At 42.5% G+C, this 20,946-nt stretch overlaps 2 protein-coding genes across 6 annotated transcripts in view; one reads left to right on the top strand and one right to left on the bottom strand.

The window, feature by feature from the left end:
* Nucleotides 1–20,946, top strand: part of LOC126627811 (putative disease resistance protein At1g50180) — a 54,589-nt gene that overhangs the window by 13,711 nt on the left and 19,932 nt on the right. Inside the window, exons 2-3 of one of the 4 annotated variants that reach the window (XR_007625138.1) lie at nucleotides 105–1,958; nucleotides 2,100–2,450. Coding sequence is in view for 3 of the 4 variants with exons in the window: in XM_050297365.1 (XP_050153322.1) it covers nucleotides 105–1,840 (1,736 nt within the window). In the remaining variant the exon portion in view is untranslated. Of the gene's footprint in view, nucleotides 1–104; nucleotides 1,959–2,099; nucleotides 2,451–20,946 lie in introns of those variants that run through there. The other 3 variants (XM_050297365.1, XM_050297366.1, XM_050297367.1) reach the window with 3 other exon arrangements.
* Nucleotides 17,602–20,946, bottom strand: part of LOC126627823 (26S proteasome non-ATPase regulatory subunit 12 homolog A-like) — an 83,185-nt gene continuing 79,840 nt past the window's right edge. The window contains exon 13 of one of the 2 annotated variants that reach the window (XM_050297384.1): nucleotides 17,602–17,845. Coding sequence is in view for 1 of the 2 variants with exons in the window: in XM_050297386.1 (XP_050153343.1) it covers nucleotides 17,928–18,146 (219 nt within the window). In the remaining variant the exon portion in view is untranslated. Of the gene's footprint in view, nucleotides 17,846–17,903; nucleotides 18,147–20,946 lie in introns of those variants that run through there. The other variant, XM_050297386.1, reaches the window with a different exon arrangement.

Genomic DNA, 20,946 nt, shown 5'->3' with positions numbered 1-20,946 from the left:
ATACATTCAACAATCCAAAAGTACATTGACAACATATATAGAATATCTTAGGAAGCACTAGTCTAGGACATAGTTGTTAACCATTTTTTTATCTTTATTTTCAGACTCTAAAATTGATGCTGAGAAGGAAGAACTAGGAAAGGAGATGCTTAAACATTGTGCAGGTCTACCATTAGCTATTACTGTGCTTGCGGGACTTCTAGCTAGAAAAGTCACAGTTGAGGAGTGGAAAAAAGTATACGAGAATGTTGATGTCTATATACGGAGAGGAACTAATCTTGACCAAGAATACAAAGGCGATCAAGAATATGCAGGTGCATTAAAGGTGTTGGCATTGAGTTATGACGACTTACCATATCGTTTAAAACTATGCTTTCTATATTTAGGCCACTTTCCAGAGGATTATGAGATACCGGTCCAAAGATTGACTCGTTTATGGATAGCAGAAGGTTTTATATCTTCAGCATCCCAAAGACATGGTTCAGCGGAAGTATTGGAAGATGTAGCATATGCTTGCTTAAGTGAGTTGGTGGAAAGATGTATGGTTCAAGTTGGAACACTTGGTTCAACTAAGAGGATCAAAACATGTCATCTTCATGATCTTATGCGAGACTTGTGCTTGGTAAAGGCAGAAGAGGAGAACTTTCTTCACGTTGTAAATTTTACCAGCACGATAACCAAGACAGCGACAATTCCTAAAGGTCGAAGACTTGCTGTACATGTGGAAACAGAATTTGTTGAAAGCTTTGCTCCCACAAGAAATGACCACCTTAGGTCTTTGTTATTCTTTGTCGACACAGAATCTGGATTCTGCAACTGGAAGAAAAAATTCTTGCGGTCAGTAGTATGCAACTTCAAATTGCTCAGGGTTCTAAAGTATGAAGGCATAAGGAGAGAAGTAGAATTGCCGAGTAATATTGGGAATCTAGTCCACTTAAGGTTTTTAAGTCTAAGGGGAAGTAGAGTAGAAGGGTTGCCATCATCTTTAGGTAATTTGGTATGTTTGCAAACTCTAGACTTACGCTTGTCTACATGGGGAGTAAAAGTACCAAATGTGATTTGGAAGATGAAAGAATTGAGACATTTATATTTATCCGATTGGTACGGAGGGAGGTTGAAGTTGGCTGCTCTTGGGAATTTGCAGAGTTTAGTCAATGTTGCAGGTGCTGATTGTGATTTGACTCGTCTTGCTGAATTGACCAATCTCAGAAAACTGTTCATAAAAGGTGGGGTGAAAAATATGGAGGAAATGTTGAAAACTACTGGCATCACATTTAACCATCTTCGATCTCTATCTGTGCACTCTTATAGAGAAGGTATACAAATGAATATGGTATTGAGTTGTCCTCATATATACAAGCTTGAGTTGGTAGGGAGAATGAGAGATCAATCATTGGAAGGTCTCCAGTGTTATCAGAACCTCACTAAGATGTCGCTGTGGCGGACTAAACTACAGTTGGAGAGTCTCAAAATACTTGAGAAGATCCCAAACTTAAGAATGCTTCGGTTGCGTGATGATAGTATCGATGAGAATGTTTCAGAAGTAGTTGTCTCAGAAGAAGGTTATCCTAATCTTGAATTTCTTTCACTTTCTGATTTGGGGCTATTAAAGAGTTGGAGCATAGAGAAAGGAGGTATGCGTAGTCTCCGCAGATTGTCTATTTCCGTGTGCAGCAAATTGAGAGCAGTTCCTGAGGGGCTTGAGCATGTTAGTACCCTCAAGGAACTAACAATCAGAGGCATGGATCGGGAATTCGGTAGAAGGGTTGGGGAAGGAGGAGAGGATTTCTACAAAATTCAACACGTGCCTTCTGTTATAATAACAAGTATTCTGTTATAATAACAGGTATTCGGGAGGATAGAGAAGTGGATAACTAACTGGTAAGTATGCTGCTACTTACATTTTGTTTGCTATTTATCTCTGTTTCCCACGGAAGAAAGTAGAAAGTGGATGACCGGTAAGTATGCTACTTACATTAATTGTATATTTTGTGTACCTTTTTCTTTTTCAGACAAAAACACATAAAGTGTTTGTTCCTTAAAAAACATAATTGTGACATATATCATAATGTTGCTTAATTTTGTTTTATACTTTTTAGATCATGGCAAGACGAGGAGCGAGAAAACAGAAGCAGATGCTGTAAGCATGGGCATCGTCTCAGAAATCGGGAGTGAACAAGTATTTATTGTTTCAAAAATAAAAACACACGAATTTGATTAGCAGCTACTCAATAAATAGTTTATATGCATGCCTTGGTGATTAGCAGCTACTCAAAAACGTTTATATTTTGTTACGACAAATAATTACATTACACAACTTGCTTACGATGCTCCATTTAATTCATGCATTAACATTTGTATCTACCATTCATGGAGAAATTCAACTTTTTTCCTCCTTTTGTATATTTTGATGATGAGAAGAAAGTGTTTAGGTGTTGTATGTTAGTAAAGTTTGAGAGAGAGAGAGAGAGAGAGAGAGAAATACCACAGGACAAAAGGGGGTAAGAGAATGCGACAAAAAAGAAAGGAGAGAGAGGAGTGGTTTGGGTGCTATAAAACCTTTCGCAGCAAACTGCACAGAAAACATGAATGAATGAGCAGCAAACAAAACCAACACATTAAGATTTTGTTTTGAATACTATTACACACACTGTTGCCGCACATCAGCCCTATTTTGGGGAAATTTTGATACTAAAGAAAGCTATAGAGCGCTGAAATCATGGCTCAGATAAACTTTTTTAAAAGAATTCTAAATAGCAATACATCTGAATGATTTTTTATTTATTTTTCAGCATAATGGACATCCAATCATATAATTGTAGAATACCAGTGTGAACACGGAAAATTCCTGAAACGAAAGAGACAAGAACAACGTGCACAAACAAATATTTGGTGTTTGATGATTTTGGGTTACAATCTCTCTCTATTTTGATCCTCTGATTCAATCTCCGTAAGGTGTTAATTCGTGGATGTTTCGTTGATCCAAGGGGCGTCGAGGCTTGATCTTGGATGAACAGTTGGAAGTTTCTTCAAATGGTCGTGGGCTTGATCTTTGAAGGTGGATTTGAGCGGATCTTTAAGGGCTTTTGGGCTTGATCTTGAAGAACAGTGATGAACGGATCTTCAAGGGCTTTTGGGCTTGATCTTGAAGGACGGTTGGATGTGTGGATTTATCGACGTTTGTTGATCCAAAGGGCCGTTGGGGCTTGATCTTGGAAGAACGATGAACGAAGAACACTTTCTTCAAGGGCCGTCGGGGCTTGATCTTGAAGGTGGATGATTGTTGATTCAAAGGGCCGTTGGGGCTTGATCTTGGATGAACGGATGATGAACGATGGTGCTTTCTTCAAGGGCCGTCGGGGCTTGATCTTGAAAGAGCGATGGACGAAGAACGAAGAACGAAGAGAGCTTTCTTGGTTCTTCGGGAACCTGGATGCTTGAGAGCTTCGGAGTTTCAGAGCTTCAGAGCTTCAAGGTGTAATATGAATTTTGTCCTTTTTTTTTTTGAATGAAATGGGCTTGTATTTATAGAATTTTCCAATGCCTAATTTTGAATATAATATCCTAGATGAAATAAGTCGTTTCTGCCAGGTGTTGACACGTGTCCTATTTGATGACTTTTCCAACTCATTTCAATTTTCGTTGAGTCACACGCTACGTGCAAAATTTATGTAATACATGAGTGTTGACACTTTGATTTATCGGTCAACATTTATTTACGAAATTTCGATGTCTACAAATGCCCCCACTTCAAGGCACGTCGTATACATGTGCTTGTCACGTGTAGGAGATGCGTTTTGAAGTCCCTTACTGTAGATGTCGATCCAAGGGCCGTCGAGGCTTGATCTTGAATTGGGCTGGAGATTTCTTCAAGGGCCGTTGATGCTTGATCTTGAATTGGGCTTGAGATTTCTTCAAGGGCCGTTGAGGCTTGATCTTGAATTGGGCTTGAGATTTCTTCAAGGGCCGTTGAGGCTTGATCTTGAATTGTTGTTTGAAATTTCTTCAAGGGCCGTCGAGGCTTGATCTTGAAGGTTGAAATTGGACCACAAGGAACTTCATGTGGTAGATGATCTTTGGCTTTGGTAGTGGGTGAATCGGCACATATTTTGTTGCGCTTGTTGACTTTCCACAGCTTTGATCTTGAACTGGGTTGGAGGATTTTCTGGATTCCTCCAATTGTTGATTTTCCACAGCTTATTCTTGAACTAGGTTTGGATTCAAGGGTGGTAGACACTTGATCTTGAATCAGACTTGTGATTTCTTCCAGGGCCGTCGAGGCTTGATTTCGAATTTGGCTGAAAGCTTCTTCAAGGGCCGTTGAGGCTTGATTCTTGAAGGTTGACTCGAACACATGACAAGCATGCACGAGGTGAAGGTGACGACTTGTTGCTCTGTTCAATCTTTCTAATTCACACCTGAGCAGTTTGGTCAACGGTATGATCTTCAAGATTGATGGGCTCTTCTTCCAGTTGGTGACTTAATCTTTAAGGATTTGATTCAAGGGTGGTGAATCGGCACGTGCAGCCCACAACGCCTAGTAAGTCGACCCAAGAATTTGAGGGTCAAAACAAGTTCACCGTCCTCAGGCAGATGCGACATATTCTCGAGTTCTTCATCTCAGACTCTTTCTGCTGAGTTGACTGTGCATGCTGCATTCTTCTCTGCTTGTTTCTTCAGGCAGATGTGGCAGCTTCTCGAGTTCCTCAGTTCGGACTCCTTCTGCTGAGTTGACCGTGCCGACCGCATTCTTCTCTGCTTGTTCCTTCTGCACCTTGTCTCCACATGCTGCAAGGTATCATTTTCACTTGCCTTATCTGTTCTCCAGGCAGATGTGGCAGCTTCTTTGGAAGTACAGCAGCAGTGGGAGACGAGTACTCGAGAGCAGTGCTAGGTAGGCAATCAGGGAAGGGTTCTAAGCAGTCGGTTCCTCACCCGAGTTTGAGTGGAAGTTCCGGCATATTGTTTTCTTTATCCTTGTCTTTGTAGGTAGGAGCAAGGACAAAGGAAATGACAGGGAGAACGCATGATATGAGATACTCTTGCTTTCTGCCCTGGTGATATGAGATACTTTTGCTTTGGAGTCATTGCCTTGCAGAGGTACCCCAAGGGATAAGGAACACTGAATGACTCGAGAGGCTTCGTTGGGAAAACATTTTTGGAGATGAAGAAAGGCTCTGTATGCCTGCCTTGCTATGGAAGGTGAAGGTGGACAGTTATAGGAGGTCCCTTAATACCTGTAGAGGTACTATTCTTTCACTCGTGTCGGCAACTAACGCGTGATTGAACAGTAAACTTCACGTGCTTTCTCCTTCACCGAAAATTTTCGACAAATTGCCCGTTATTTGCGCAAAGTCGAGTGTGCATATGACAGGTGATGACGCGGCTGAAAAAGACTGGCGCCTCTTCGATATCTGGGATCGGCGCTTCGACAAATTACCCGTGATTTCCGCAAAGCTGAGTTTACGTGTGACGGGTGCCGACGCGTCTGGAAAAGCAAGATGCTTCTCCGATTTCTGAGCTTGCCTCTTCGATTTTTGAATGGCCTCTTCGAATTCTGAGCTCGCCTCTTCGATCTCTGAAATCCTGTCGAGTGCTGATTTTTATAGAGACATGCAGTTCGTTTCAAAGCACACTCGAATTTTCGCTTGTGAAAACTCCCCTCTTGTACTTCTAAGATCTTGATTTGTCCGATCTCTTCTTCCTTCATCACTTTGAAAATGTCTGGACCCTCCGACCGTCGTTTTGACTTGAATCTTGGTGAAGAGGCAGTCCCGCCTTCTCCAGACAACATATGGCGCCCATCCTTCATATCCCCTACTGGTCATCTTACCGTTGGGGATTCGGTGATGAAGAATGATATGACCGCTGCGGTGGTGGCCCGGAACCTTGCCACTCCCAAAGATAACCGACTACTTTCCAGGCGGTCTGATGAGTTGGCTGTTAAGGAGTCTCTGGCCCTTAGTGTGCAGTGTGCAGGTTCTGTGTCCAACATGGCCCAACGCCTATTTGCTCGAACCCGTCAAGTTGAATCGTTGGCGGCTGAAGTGATGAGTCTCAAACAGGAGATTAGGGGGCTCAAGCATGAGAATAAACAGTTGCACAAGCTCGCACACAACTATGCCACAAACATGAAGAGGAAGATTGACCAGATGCAGGAATCCGATGGTCAGATTTTACTTGATCATCGGAGGTTTGTGGGTTTGTTCCAACAACATTTGCCTTCGTCTTCTGGGGCTGTACCAACTGCTGAGGCTTCAAACAGCCAACCTCCGACGCCTTCTCTTCCTGGAGCTCTGCCGAGTTGTGAGGCGCCACCTGATCGTCCTTGAATATCCCCTCTTGTAAATTTGATTTGATGTGATTTTTTTTTTTTTTGTATAATGCAAATTTATGTAAAATTTCCAGAAAAAAATAAATAAAATGGACCTTCTATTTCTCTCTATGCATTTGTTTTTTTTTTCTTTTTTTTTTTTGGTGCTGGATGCACCAAGTTCCATCATTTTTTTTATTATTATTATTATTTTTTAATTATTTTTTAATTTTTTATTGTTTACAAATTTTTTTTTCTTTCTGCACATGGTGCCCATGCACCACCAGAAACTTTTGATCTGCCATGGGGTTGTACCCCATCTTTGATCCACCATTCCTCTTTTTTTTCACGTGGTGCCAGATGCACCACCACCCTTTTTTTTTTTTTTTTTTTTTTTTTTAATTGTATTTCTTTCTGTATAAATTAGGATGCTTGGCGGAGGGATTTGTAGGGGAGGACGAAGACGGACAGAGAGCTGGAGTTTGAGGAAGAGCTTCTCGGCCGGCTAGTCGTTTGACAACGGTCTTTGAAGTTGTTGGCAGCAGGGTGATCATAGTGACGAGCTCGAGGGAGGAAGAGCTTCTCGGCCGGCTAGTCGTTTGACAGCGGTCAATGAAGCCTTCACCGCTGTTGTTTTCCTGCAAGCTCCGACACCGCCTGGGCCACCGTTGCTTGCACCTTCATCGGACTTTCTTTGAGGATTTTGGCAAACACCGAGCACACACCAGCGCAAATCATGTGCTCCACACCCTCCGGACCACGACCGTTGAAGGTGACGAGCATGGACGGAGAGGACTGGCAACTCTGTGTGATTTACTCTGCAGAGGTAAAAGACTTTTTCTCTTATGGCAGCAACCTAGTTACAGGATCAACAAAGTACCTCAAAACATAGTCTTTCAATCCAGTGTCCCACTCTTCACAGAACCTCAATTGCCAATTTGGGCGGCTCAAACACCTCCGTCCTCAGCCCTGAAACACCATAATTTCCTCCGCAACGGCAGAAAGCGTGTGGGAAGTAGAAGAATTCGTTCACATCAAATAATCCGACCCAATTGCATTCGTTTTTTGCTCTCAAAGCGCAGTGAGAAAAGCCTACTTCTTGGGTATTGATCCACGACTAGCTCTGCCTGCTGCAAATCGAGCTCTCTAAAGTCGTCGTCGCTGTTGTTATCGCGGATGAACCACCGCTTCGCTTGCCCGAATCTCCAGCCTCTGAACCTGGGCATCTGGAATTAATTATGACAAGACCATCTTCGAGAAGCAATTAACACGCTCCGCAAACATCAGATTGGATGATGCAGTTTTTTTTTTTAAGTCGATTCAATAGGAAACTTCGGAGCGAATTCACTAAGTGGCTCCGGCAGGGACTTCAAAGCTTTGATTTTGTCATCGTCATCATCAATTTGTTGACGGAGGTTTGACGGTCGTCGCGCCGAGCGACATCAAGGCCAAGCAGACGACTCGGAAGAAGATGGACGACGTTCCAGTGGCTTTGAAGTTTTCGACGGAATTGCCGGTGTTGAAGGCGTAACCCTAGGATGTGATAGAGGCAAAGAAGATCCAGCAGAATTTGCGGCTGGGCTTCCTAACAATCCATCAAGAGGTGGGTGCCGAAATGCGCATTTCAAATTCAAGCAACTGCCATTCAACCAGTACCAGCAATCCCTGGGGTTGATACGAGCATATTCACTGTGTCTATATTCACATTCACTTCCCTTTTTGCATGTGAGAGGCGACGCGAGATCCCTGCGACCCAGGCTCCCTCTCGATCTCTCTCTCCCTGTAAGCTTGCCCATCCTGGTGGCGGCTCTTCTTCAAGATTGGATCGGCCTCTCTCTCTCCTCCTTCTTTCTCCCTCGCTTGGAATCGATCTGATTCCGTTACGATCCGCCGGAGTTTCAACCGAACAATCGCCATGGTAGTCGGCGCACATCCACAGCCGCAACCACAGCAGCAGCTACAACAGAAACCGCCGCAGCAACCGGAGACTTCAGCTGCAAAAAGGGGCCTAGGCTCCGTCGTATTATGATGTAGGGTTCGTGTCCCCACCAAAGCGTCGGTTTTCCCCACAACAGAATTCCAGATGGTTTGATGATTCACATAGAGGTGTAGATCACAATTTCAGGGGCGGGAGATTTACCGGAAGACGGTTCCAGCCAGGACAGAGGTTTGACTCAGAGCGTTCATCTCGGAGATTGAATCAAGATGGTTACTCTGAACCCGTGATGCGTCCTGATGGAAGATATGAGATTGTTCATCGCGTGAGGCGTTTTGATTCAGATGGTGGTGTGCGTCAGTACCGTTATGATAAAGATTGTTTTGCATCTCACAACACGCAGAACTACGATGAATCTGACCATAAGGCGGCCGAGAGTCCGGGAGAGCGAGATTGGGCCTGGGTCGCATTTCTTGTTGGGTGTCTTGAGAAATCCCCTGCTTGCAAATCTTCGCACACATACTGGTCCGATTCGAGTAGGGTCTTGATGTCCGTTTTGTCTCGGGCCTTGAGGTCCACTTGTTGGGCTTGGGCCTTTGACGCCATAGCCCGGATGCAGACGTAACAAAACGACGCCGCCGCCGTTGATCTCGACGACACCGCAGAAGCTATGGCTCTCCGTATCAACCTCGTCGCCATTGTTGCGTCTCTGAGCTTTGACAACATATGTAGCAGCAACCATTAAAAGGCTTCTCTGCTCATTAACCATCTGTTTTTGAGCCCTTCTGACGACAATACCACAACCTAATCTCATCGATGGCAGAAGGCAGAAAGGAGGTAGAAGACGAAGGCTCCTTCTGTTTGAAAAGTAACTCACAGTTTTGGGCCGTTGAGTGCTTGCTGGGCTCACGGTCATCCTCAATAATGCAGCCCACCATTATATATATATTTTTTTATAATACATTAATAACATGTTTTTTTTTTTTTTTTTTTTTTTTTTTGTACAAAGAAATTGTAATAGCATCAAAACTTTTAATTAAATCTTTATTCCCTATTTTGGTGTGACTGAACTCGAAATTGAATGCTCGAGCTGCCTACGTACCCTTCCAAAGAAGAGATCAAGTCGTAACGTAGTTCAAATACATTTTTTTTTTGGTACTTTCTTTTGGTGTCGTTTGCAGTTTCAACTCGTGCAGATAAGGAGCTTTTGGTGCCGTGTTGCAGTTTCAGCTCGTGCAGGCAAGGAGCGTTTGGTGTCGTTTGCAGTTTCAACTCGTGCAGACAAGGAGCTTTTGGTGCCGTGTTGCAGTTTCAGCTCGTGCAGGCAAGGAGCGTTTGGTGTCGTTTGCAGTTTCAACTCGTGCAGACAAGGAGCATTTGGTGTTGTGTTGCAGTTTCAGCTCGTGCAGGCAAGGAGCGTTGGTGTTGCCTTTTATGCTCGTGCAGACCAGGAACGTTGTGCCATGCAGTTTTAGGCTCGTGCAGGCGAGGAGCCTCATGTCCTACAGTTTAGGCTCATGTGGACAAGGAGCTTTTGGTTCGTGCAGTTTAGGCTCGTGCGAACAAGGAGCATTTGGTGCCGTGTTGCAGTTTCAGCTCGTGCAGACAAGGAGCATTTGGTGCCGTGTTGCAGTTTCAGCTCGTGCAGGCAAGGAGCGTTTGGTGCCGTGTTGCAGTTTCAGCTCGTGCAGGCAAGGAGCGTTGGTGTTGCCTTTTATGCTCGTGCAGACCAGGAGCGTTGTGCCATGCAGTTTAGGCTCGTGCAGGCGAGGAGCCTCATGTCCTACAGTTTAGGCTCATGTGGACAAGGAGCTTTTGGTTCGTGCAGTTTAGGCTCGTGCGAACAATGAGCATTTGGTGCCGTGTTGCAGTTTCAGCTCGTGCAGACAAGGAGCATTTGGTGCCGTGTTGCAGTTTCAGCTCGTGCAGGCAAGGAGCGTTTGGTGTCGTGTTGCAGTTTCAGCTCGTGCAGGCAAGGAGCGTTGGTGTTGCCTTTTATGCTCGTGCAGACCAGGAGCGTTGTGCCATGCAGTTTAGGCTCGTGCAGGCGAGGAGCCTCATGTCCTACAGTTTAGGCTCATGTGGACAAGGAGCTTTTGGTTCGTGCAGTTTAGGCTCGTGCGAACAAGGAGCATTTGGTTCGTCAAGCGATCTGAGAGGGTCGTTCCTCGCAATCTTCATAGCAAGGAGCCTTGACCGAGTAGTTGAAGAAGTCTTCAGGAAAGAAATCACGCATCGTGATGGGGATGGACGATCTATGTGTCGAAATTTCATCATCTTCAACACGTTCACGTTGCTTTGAAGGTTGACAAGAGCTGCTTTGCCCCCTTTCCGATTGGCGGACATGTGGAGGAGACGTATGCTTCTTGTGCAATTTCTTAGGAGTGACTTGAGTCCATCCTTTAACTTTGCTTGTCTTGGACGATGCCCCCAGCGGTTGAGGTGAAAATTTTGAGTCGGAAGAGCCAGAAGTGAAGGTGGTATAGTTTGACTTCACCACATCGTCAAGATCTAGCTCGATGATTCCTTTCTGAGCCAGCTTCATGATGAGATCTTTCAGCACGAAGCACTTTTCTGTCGGATGACTGATGAAGCGGTGGAATTTACAGTATCTTGGACTGTCAGTACGATTCATCTCTTCCGGCCGTCTGCACTCAGGCAAACTGATCACCTTCTTGTCCAACAGGTCATCTAGCATGGCAACCACATCAGAGTCGGGGAATGGATAAGTCTTCTCCTCAAGCTCCTTCAAAGTGCGTCTACGTGTCTCTTGATCACGAAAAGCTTCGGTTTGAATCGCCTTGCCTCGTGTGGATATTTTGACGGGAGATGTGTTGACCGTCATCGCTTCCTTGGTGGGTTTCCATGCAGCCTTTTCCACCTTTGTCCCAAGAACTTTGTCGTTCTTGTAGTCGGCGATCGATTCTTTCTTCCCATGATGGGCGATGCTCAACTCCATGTCATGGGCGCGAGTGGCCAATTCCTCGAAGGTCCGTGGTTTAATGCCTTGAAGGATGTATTGCAAACCCCATTGCATGCCTTGGATGCACATCTCGATTGAAGAGGTTTCCGAGAGCCTGTCTTTACAGTCGAGGCTTAGAGTGCGCCATCTGTTGATGTAGTCAATGACTGGCTCGTCCTTCCACTGCTTTGTGCTTGTTAGCTCTAGCATGCTCACAGTGCGGCGGGTGCTATAGAAGCGGTTGAGGAATTCCCGTTCTAATTGCTCCCAGCTGTTGATGGACTCAGGCTCTAGGTCCGTGTACCACTCAAAGGCATTTCCTTTCAGCGAGCGCACAAACTGCTTGGCGAGGTAGTCTCCCTCCGTCCCCGCGTTGTTACAAGTTTCGACGAAATGTGCAACGTGCTGCTTTGGGTTTCCTTTTCCATCAAACTGCATGAACTTCGGTGGTTGATAACCCCTTGGCATCCTTAGGACATCAATCTTCTTGGAATAGGGCTTCGAGTAGAACAAGGAGGTATGTGAGCTCCCTTCGTACTGTGCCTTGATGGTGTTGGTGATCATCTCCTGCAGCTGCTGGATAGAAAGAGATCCCATGAGTGCCGCTGCTTGGTCTGGCTCCGGCTTCCCATCGATTTTCTTCACCGGGGGTTCTTCGTCTCCGCCAGCTCCTCCCTTTAGTGGATCATCCTCTGGGTCGGGTTTATAGCCGTCCTGCGCCTCCAGTCGGTTGACTAGTGCTGCAATTTGCAAGTCTTTTTCTTCCACAGTTCGGGTTAGCCTTGCGATTGCTTCATTCATTTGAGCCAGCTGCTCATCGATTGAAGTTGCTCCAATGGTCATGACTTGCATGGCTGAACTGTCGCTTGAATCGGCATCGGAGAGCATGGATTTGGAGTATTTCCTTGGGCTTTCCCCCCTTGGTGCCCTTAGTGAGGCTAAGGTGATCAAAGGCTCGTGCCTTGGGTGCTTTTGTTCCCTTGACAGAGTTGATGCAGAGGTGGAAGAGGCGGCAGAAGTAGCTCTTGCCATGCTTCGAGTCGTGATGCCTAAAGTGACACCTCTTGCGACGAGGGCGCTCTTGTTCTTTGCGCCAGTTGCGGGAACAGTTTGAGCCTTCCTTGAAGCCATTAATTTTGGAAGTGTGCTCGAATTTCTTGAACGGAGAAAGAGATGAGAGGTAGAGATTGTCCCACCGGGCGTGCCAATTTGTGAACACGGAAAATTCCTGAAACGAAAGAGACAAGAACAACGTGCACAAACAAATATTTGGTGTTTGATGATTTTGGGTTACAATCTCTCTCTATTTTGATCCTCTGATTCAATCTCCGTAAGGTGTTGATTCGTGGATGTTTCGTTGATCCAAGGGGCGTCGAGGCTTGATCTTGGATGAACAGTTGGAAGTTTCTTCAAATGGTCGTGGGCTTGATCTTTGAAGGTGGATTTGAGCGGATCTTCAAGGGCTTTTGGGCTTGATCTTGAAGAACAGTGATGAACGGATCTTCAAGGGCTTTTGGGCTTGATCTTGAAGGACGGTTGGATGTGTGGATTTATCGACGTTTGTTGATCCAAAGGGCCGTTGGGGCTTGATCTTGGAAGAACGATGAACGAAGAACACTTTCTTCAAGGGCCGTCGGGGCTTGATCTTGAAGGTGGATGATTGTTGATTCAAAGGGCCGTTGGGGCTTGATCTTGGATGAACGGATGATGAACGATGGTGCTTTCTTCAAGGGCCGTCGGGGCTTGATCTTGAAAGAGCGATGGACGAAGAACGAAGAACGAAGAGAGCTTTCTTGGTTCTTCGGGAACCTGGATGCTTGAGAGCTTCGGAGTTTCAGAGCTTCAGAGCTTCAAGGTGTAATATGAATTTTGTCCTTTTTTTTTTTGAATGAAATGGGCTTGTATTTATAGAATTTTCCAATGCCTAATTTTGAATATAATATCCCAGATGAAATAAGTCGTTTCTGCCAGGTGTTGACACGTGTCCTATTTGATGACTTTTCCAACTCATTTCAATTTTCGTTGAGTCACACGCTACGTGCAAAATTTATGTAATACATGAGCGTTGACACTTTGATTTATCGGTCAACATTTATTTACGAAATTTCGATGTCTACAACCAGATCAAATCAAATATTTTAATGTTTTTTTTTTTGGGCTCGGGTGTTGTATGCAAAGGTTTGTTCTTTCCCTCCATCAATTACAAATACTCAGTTTCAGTGATCTTAGTCAAGACTCCCTAACATTGAAGCTTTGAAGATGTATTGAAACCTTTTTATAACAGTTTAGCAGCTATCCTGAAGCTGATAACCCCCACTCAAACAAATCTCCCCTCGTTTCTCTACGAAGAAATGAAAGCAAGAAGAAGCATACCAATTGATAACAAGAAGTAATGCTTCGCATTATCCAAACTCTGCAATGCGACAATGGCAACGGGGATGACAAAGTGGAGTGGTGCCTTCTCATGTGTATGCATAGGCTACCCATCTTGTAATCAACCATGGCTGTCGATGTCTCCAAGCTTGAGACAAGCAGATAAGGCAATCAGAACCAGGATAAAGGTTGTCGCAGGGGTAACCTACCATTTCATCAATTCACAAAAATTAGGACCCAAAAACATTTAAGAAAATGCAGAAATAAAAAACTATATCTCTCAAGTAAAATAACCTAGTTCTGAATACAATAAATAGAATATATCATCTCATCAATCAAGAGCGCTCAACATACTAACAGGGGGTGAAGAGCTTTCTTCCTTCCGCTTGGTCATACGCTCAAGCTAAACAATTGAATTGGGCATTGGGAAGTCTTTAGTTACTTAATTGCTTTGCTAGTTCTAGAGCATAAGGTTTACGGAGAGCTGACTATAAGAACCAGAACAACCTAATCCTACCACCTATTCAAAATTACATGATGTCGGAACAGTCAACAAGCAGCACCATCCAACCGAGGAGTTTTGTTTGCCCATTTGATTTGATAAACTGAAATGTTATCCTATTATATTGCACCTCCTTACAGTTGACCATTGAGAATTACCTGAGGTAGTACAGCAAAAGGGATGAATCCCCAACTAGCCCACCAGTGAATGATGCAGCTGGTGCCTGAATGTTGAATCAAGTCTTCCAAGAACGAAAGCAAGCACTTTATCTAGTATGATCAATGTATTAAAAGCGTGAGGCGTGGGCGAGGCATCCGAGGGATAGCCCGGCCTAGGCGTGAGGCATGAGGCGAACCCTCACGGGATTAAATTCTTTTATATATATATATATATATATATATATGTTTTATATATTATACATATAATTGTATAAAAAATAATACTTTGTACAATAAACATCCATTCTCAATTTATCATTCAAATCCATAGTCATTCAAAAGATAATATCATCTAAATTCATCATTCAAAGGTAATATCATCCAAATTCATCACTCAAAAGGTAATACAAACAAAGAAATCAATCATTCATCCAAATCCTCTTCATCTTAATCAAAATACAAACAAAGAAATCAATCATTCGTGCACCAACAATTTCCAGGTATTCTGGAACCATACCATGCACCATACTCAATTCATGCATACAGTTAATGAACCAACAATTTATTAATTTATGCACCAACAACATATTCTGGAACCTTACTATGACCAAAACAGACTTATACTCAATTAGAGATTCCAGTTGAGATATAAGCATCATAGCGCAAAATGGAATGATAATCAGTTATGTGATGAAAAAAAGGGAAAAAAATTAACCAAAGACGACCAATTATGTGATGAAAAAACCACCAATTATGGCTTGAAAAGGGGAGAGTGTAGAGTAAAAATGGAATGATAATCAGTTAAATAGGCTTACTTGCACCTCTAATTAGTTTAATGACTTTTATTAGACTTATCAGACTAAAAAAACCTGGGATAAAGTTATTTAAATCTGATTTTCATAGCCTAAAAATGGAAAAAACTCGGTCAAAAACTGATTGGGCAAGAACTGTCCCATGGTACAGCCCAGGGAAGCCTAAACATAGCTCTACTATCTCTCTCTCTCTCTCTCTCTCTCTCTCAAAAATTGATTGGGCAACAACTGTCACGTGCTACAGCCCAGGGAAGCCTAAACATAGCTCTGCTCTCTCTCTCTCTCTCTCTCTCTCTCTCTCTCTCTCTCTCTCTCACACACACACACACACACACACACACACACACACTCACACATCCTCTATTCAGTTTCATGTTCATAAGGATCTAACTAAACCATTCAAACCAACTTTGAGTGTTACCTCAGATCCTGTAACGACGTTTCAGTTCATATACCTAATCCAAACCTCATCCATGGAACTAACTTCTAGGCCACACAGAGATGGCTCATTACATCCTGCACCATTCTTGCATGGTTTATAACTTTATGGGAGCCATGGGTAGCAACATTCAATTTATAGGTTCTACCCTGCCAAACCTAATGCAGCTGCAGCTCCTTCAGCTAGGTAATTATTTCAAGATGCTCTACTTTGAGATTTCATCTGCTTTTCTAACAGCAGAAAGAATCCCTATTTGCTCAATATTCTGTCAATAAAATCTGTCTTTCCTTATGTATGGCTCAGACAACAAATGATAGTACATCATTACTCTTTGTTAGGAAGCTCAATGGCTTTATGACGCTAATGCAATATTATCGACTAATCCACTTAATAAAGATACGACTCCAGATGGTCTTGATTTCCAATAGTAAGATACATGAAACACAATACGAAGAGATGGCACAACTGTAAGTCTCTTACTAATTGTTTACAAAGTATTAACATATATTCAGCTCTCCTCAGAATCCCATTTTTTTTGTGGAAAACAAATCCAAAGCTATTCTTTGTTTGGGCGACAAGTCAGAAAGCAAATGTTAATATGTTCCGAGATTGCTTCATAGCAGCAGATTAGACTAATATGAAGATTGCAAATAACCATTTCAAAAACAAAAAGGCGAAGCCTGAGAGATTACCTGCCGATGATACACAAACGGGCCATATGCCAATGTAAAAACAGCCAGCCACAACAACAGCCCCCAAAACCGAAAGCAGCCAGAAACCCCTCACCAATCCTTTCCAACAATAATGCCTCAACAAGTAAACAAAATAAACAGGGGCCGCAACCACAAACGAATGCTTGAAGCACAACAACACAGCAAAAACAAGACCACCCATCAAGTCCCTCCCTTCCTCCAAACACGAAAGCGAAATCAACAAAATCCCAAGCAAAAACCCATTGTACTGGATATGCAAATGGTCTACAATAACAAGCATTGGCGACCAAACCACCAGAACCCAGATCATCTTTCGCTTCATCTAATCCCAATTCCTACTAAATCGATAAACCCCATAGAAAAGGCACAAATCCGATAAGATAACCGAGATTCTTTGGAAGTCAAGCACTGCGTTTGCGCTGTAGTTCAAGCCCTATTGGAGGTGACCGATTTGTGGGTCGATGAGATTGGCGAAAACGGAAAGGAAGAGCTCGATGTAGGCGAAGAATGGTGGGTAGTCGAGGGTCCAAATGCTCGTCTCGTCGGAGTACCAATGGGGAAAGAGGCAGAGGTGGGCTGTTTGAGCTTCCATGGAGTTGAAGATTCAGAGAGCAGCGAGGAATTCAATTAAGTGGAAAGTGAATTGAGGGGAGTATAATTCTGTTGTTATGGACCCAAAACCCCGACAAAACAGGGATATTTGGAAAAGTAGCCTAAATTCAGACCTTAAATAGAATTTTAACCGACTATTTATAATTTTTTTATAATTTTAACCAAAATTGGGTATGGGCATTTTTAATTAAATTTTTTTGCTTTTTTCTTGTTTTCTTTCAATGAAGTAAATTTGAGTCGATACAGTGCTTCCTCTTTCATGCTAATGAGGCTTTGTGGGAAAAGTTTCTATCATTTTCTCTACCCGACTACTTCAAAAGCTTGGAACCTAATTTGTGTGTCAAAATTGTATCTCATGTACTCTTCAGGTGGTAACCCCCGGAAGTTGATTAAAAGCTTGCTTGGGGCTGCTCTTTAGGCTGTTGACGGACTTACCACCAGGTACTTGGGTCATCTTAGAGACCGATAAAGCAAATTATGTTCCGTTTGCGGTTGTCATGGCTGCAGCTAGAGTGCTGAGGGCGTTAAATACATCTGTATTATCTAAAACAAATTGAGATTTCATTGTAAACAAACTTACTGCAGCTCCAATGATGGTGAATATGATGACAATGGTGGTAACAGTAATAAACCCCGTCAGTTCTGCTAATCACCGATATCAAACAATCATGTTGTAAACATAACCAAAACACTCTGAAAGCACAAATCTAATGGAGATATTCTGCGGCAACCATGTAGCAAACAAAGAATCTTAACAAGGCCAAAGAACAACATAGACAAGTGAAGTGAAACACTCGATTTCTTCCCAGAGCAAAAAAACGAATACCATCCAAGGTTTTGCTTTCATTACCTACTAGCAAAGCATGTGCTGGTAGCTTACAACAATCTTCTAGTTTAAAGACGCATAACGCTAACAAAAAACAACTTGGTACACATGCCTGATCGCCCCCGATCAAACGAAGATTTACTCCAAATGCTTGAATCTGAAAGTCGCTTTAGTCCGCGAAACAAGGATTAGGGCCTACCTGCAAGAATGGTTTAAGGGCATCGTTTTATATTTCCACACGCGGAAGAATTCTACCTGAAATTTTGTGAAACTGAATCATCTCAAGCCTTCAGAGAAGCCTTGTGTACCACGGTTTCTTTGTGTATTTGGTGGCAGCTCTTCTCAACAAGATCAACCAGTTTCTCCAAGTTCATAGCCCACGAATTCAGAACATTGTTGCTATCCTTTGCAGTTTGGAAACAGACTATTCCTACTGGCCTCTCAATCTTGGCCACTATTGCCTTGGACACAACCATATCCGACAGATGCTTCTCAGCTTCCTGTACAGGAAGGGGGCAAAGCTATAGATAAAACTAGAATTGAAAAAGAAAAATTGCACACTTCAAATAAGTCCAGCTATGGCATCCCAAAACCGTCAGATCATACAGATCACACTGTTATCATATATAAATACATTACATTATAATGATCATAGCGTCTACAAATATTCATTTCAAACTTTTTTTTTTATGTCTATATAAATAAAACAAAAGAGAAACCATTTGTCAACCCATAGATTCTCACAATTAATCGAGATTACCTATGGATTCAAATATCACAAAAATAAGAAATTTTGAAAAGAAAAGGAAAGAATGCGATAGCAAACGGACAATCGAGTGGAAGGACGGACAGCACATGAGCCGTGAGATTTACTATTCTAAGTTATGTGAATAAATTATAAAACTAATCATTATCCTTCATTACAACAACTTATGTGTAAACCAGGCTTCGGGAAGGGTTGCCTTGGAAATTGGAACGTTAAGTTAATTGCAACTGATTACAATTTAGAAAAATGCTTAGCATCAATTGCACTAACCTTTGCGTTTCGACCTTTTCGCTTTATCAAATGTCATGTGTCTTTATTTTACACAAATAAAAAGACATTTAATGCCTTTCAATTCTTTTTATTTTTTATTTTATCTTTAATCCCAATCCAAAAGCATTAAAAAGTTCTCTTTCTATTTTTCTTTGTGTACAAAATGACACATGGCATTTGATAAAGTGAGAGGGTCCAAATGCCAAAGTTTAGCGCAAAGGTTGTTAGCACTCCACTTATATTTAAGCATGTTGCAACTAATCTGGATAGAATCATTCATTGTAACTAAGATTTCAATAATAAATGCAAAAGGATTATTGGGAGAGTCCAAAGGTTTTGCTAGCCAGATGTGGGATTATATGACTCGTTGTATCCGAAAATCAACAAAAGGATTATTAGGAGAGTCCAAGGGTTTTGCTCCACATCAAAAGGAATCTTGGTGGTGGAGGGAGGAGGTACAGGCAAAAGTCAAGGCTAAGAAGGAATGTTGTAAAGCCTTATACAAGGATAGAATCGAAGAAAACGGTGAAGGGTATAGAAGAGCGAACAAGGAAGTGAAGAAAGCTGTGAGAGAAGCAAAGTTAGCGGCTTTTGACGATATATATAAGCGATTAGATACCAAGGAAGGAGAGTTGGATATCTATAAACTAGCTAAAGCTAGGGAATTGAAGACAAGAGACTTGAACCAAGTAAGGTGCATCAAGGATGAAAATGAAAATGTTCTAGCTACAGAGAATGCAGCCAAAGATAGATGGATAGGGTATTTCTATAATCTTTTCAATGAAGAACATGAAATGAGTACTTGTTTGGGGGAGTTGAGTAACTCCGAAGAGTGTAGAAATTACTTCTTATACCGTCGAATCAGGAAGGAAAAAATGGTTGTAGCTTTGAAAAAAATGAAGCATAGAAAAGCAGTGGGTTCAGATGATATACCAATTGAAGTGTGGATTCTCTTGGGAGATACAGGCATAAGATGGCTCACAAACCTTTTCAATAAGATTTTGAAAACAAGAATAAGGGCAACGTATAGAACTGCATGAACCATAGGGGAATTAAGTTAATGAGTCATACAATGAAGCTATGGGAGAGAGTAATTAGCATAGACTGAGGCAAGAGATAGGGGTCTCAGACAATTAATTCGCGTTCATTCTAGGGTGCTCAACCATGGAGGCAATCTATCTCTTACGAAGATCAATAGAAAGATATAGATATATGAAAAAGGATTTGCACATGGTATTTTGTAGATTTGCATAGGGTCCCAATAGAGATTCTTTGGAGGATTTTAGAGAAGAAATGAGTACGAGTAACATACATCCGAGCTATAAAAGATATGTATGATGGAGCAATAACTACTATAAGAACTCATGAAGGATAAACCGAAAGTTTTCCAATAATTGTAAGGTCACACCAAGGCTCATCTTTAAGTCTTTACCTTTTTGCATTGGTAACGGATGAGTTAACAGGACATTTTCAAGATTATATTCCTAGGTGTATGCTTTTCACAGACGATATAGTGTTGAAAGATGAAACTTAGGAGGGAGTAAATGTGAAGCTTAACCTTTGGCGGGAAGTGTTGGAATCTAAATAACTTCGCCTAAGTAGGTCAAACACAGAGTATATGGAGTGCAAGTTCAATGGGAACGAAGGTGCAAATGTGTTAGGAGTGAGGATTGAAGATCAAGAAGTACAAAGAGCGAACACTTTCACTATCTTGGATTTATCTTGCAAAAGAATGGAGAATTGGATGGAGCCTCAATCATACAATACAAGCTGGATAGATGAAGTGAAAGAGTGCATCGCGTGGGTTGTGCGACCGTTGTATGCCACTAAAGCTCAAGGGAAAATATTATAAGACGGTAATAAGGCCAGCAATGCTTTATGGCACGAAATGTTGGACGGTGAAGCATCAACACGTACACAAAATGAGTGTAGTAGTGATGAGAATGCTTCGTTGGATGTGTGGGCACAAGAGAAAGGACAAGATTAGGAATCAGGATATATGAGGCAAATTGGAGTAGCCGAAATTGAAGATAAGATGAGAGCGAATCGGTTAAGATGGTTTAGACATGTGAAATGACAACATACAAACGCTTTGGTTAGAAGATGCGAGCACGAGACAAAGGCCCAAGGCCAAAGGAGTAGAGGAAGACTTGGAAAGAGACTAAGAAAATATTTGAACTACTTGGCTTTAACAAAAGACATGGCACAAAACCGAGCATAATAGAGTTGTAAGATTCATATAGCCGACCTCACGTAATGGGATA

Source organism: Malus sylvestris, chromosome 7, assembly GCF_916048215.2.
Source record: "Malus sylvestris chromosome 7, drMalSylv7.2, whole genome shotgun sequence".
Lineage (NCBI taxonomy): Eukaryota > Viridiplantae > Streptophyta > Magnoliopsida > Rosales > Rosaceae > Malus > Malus sylvestris.
The sequence above is the reverse complement of the archived record's forward strand: the minus strand, read 5'-3'. Positions and strand labels throughout refer to the sequence as shown.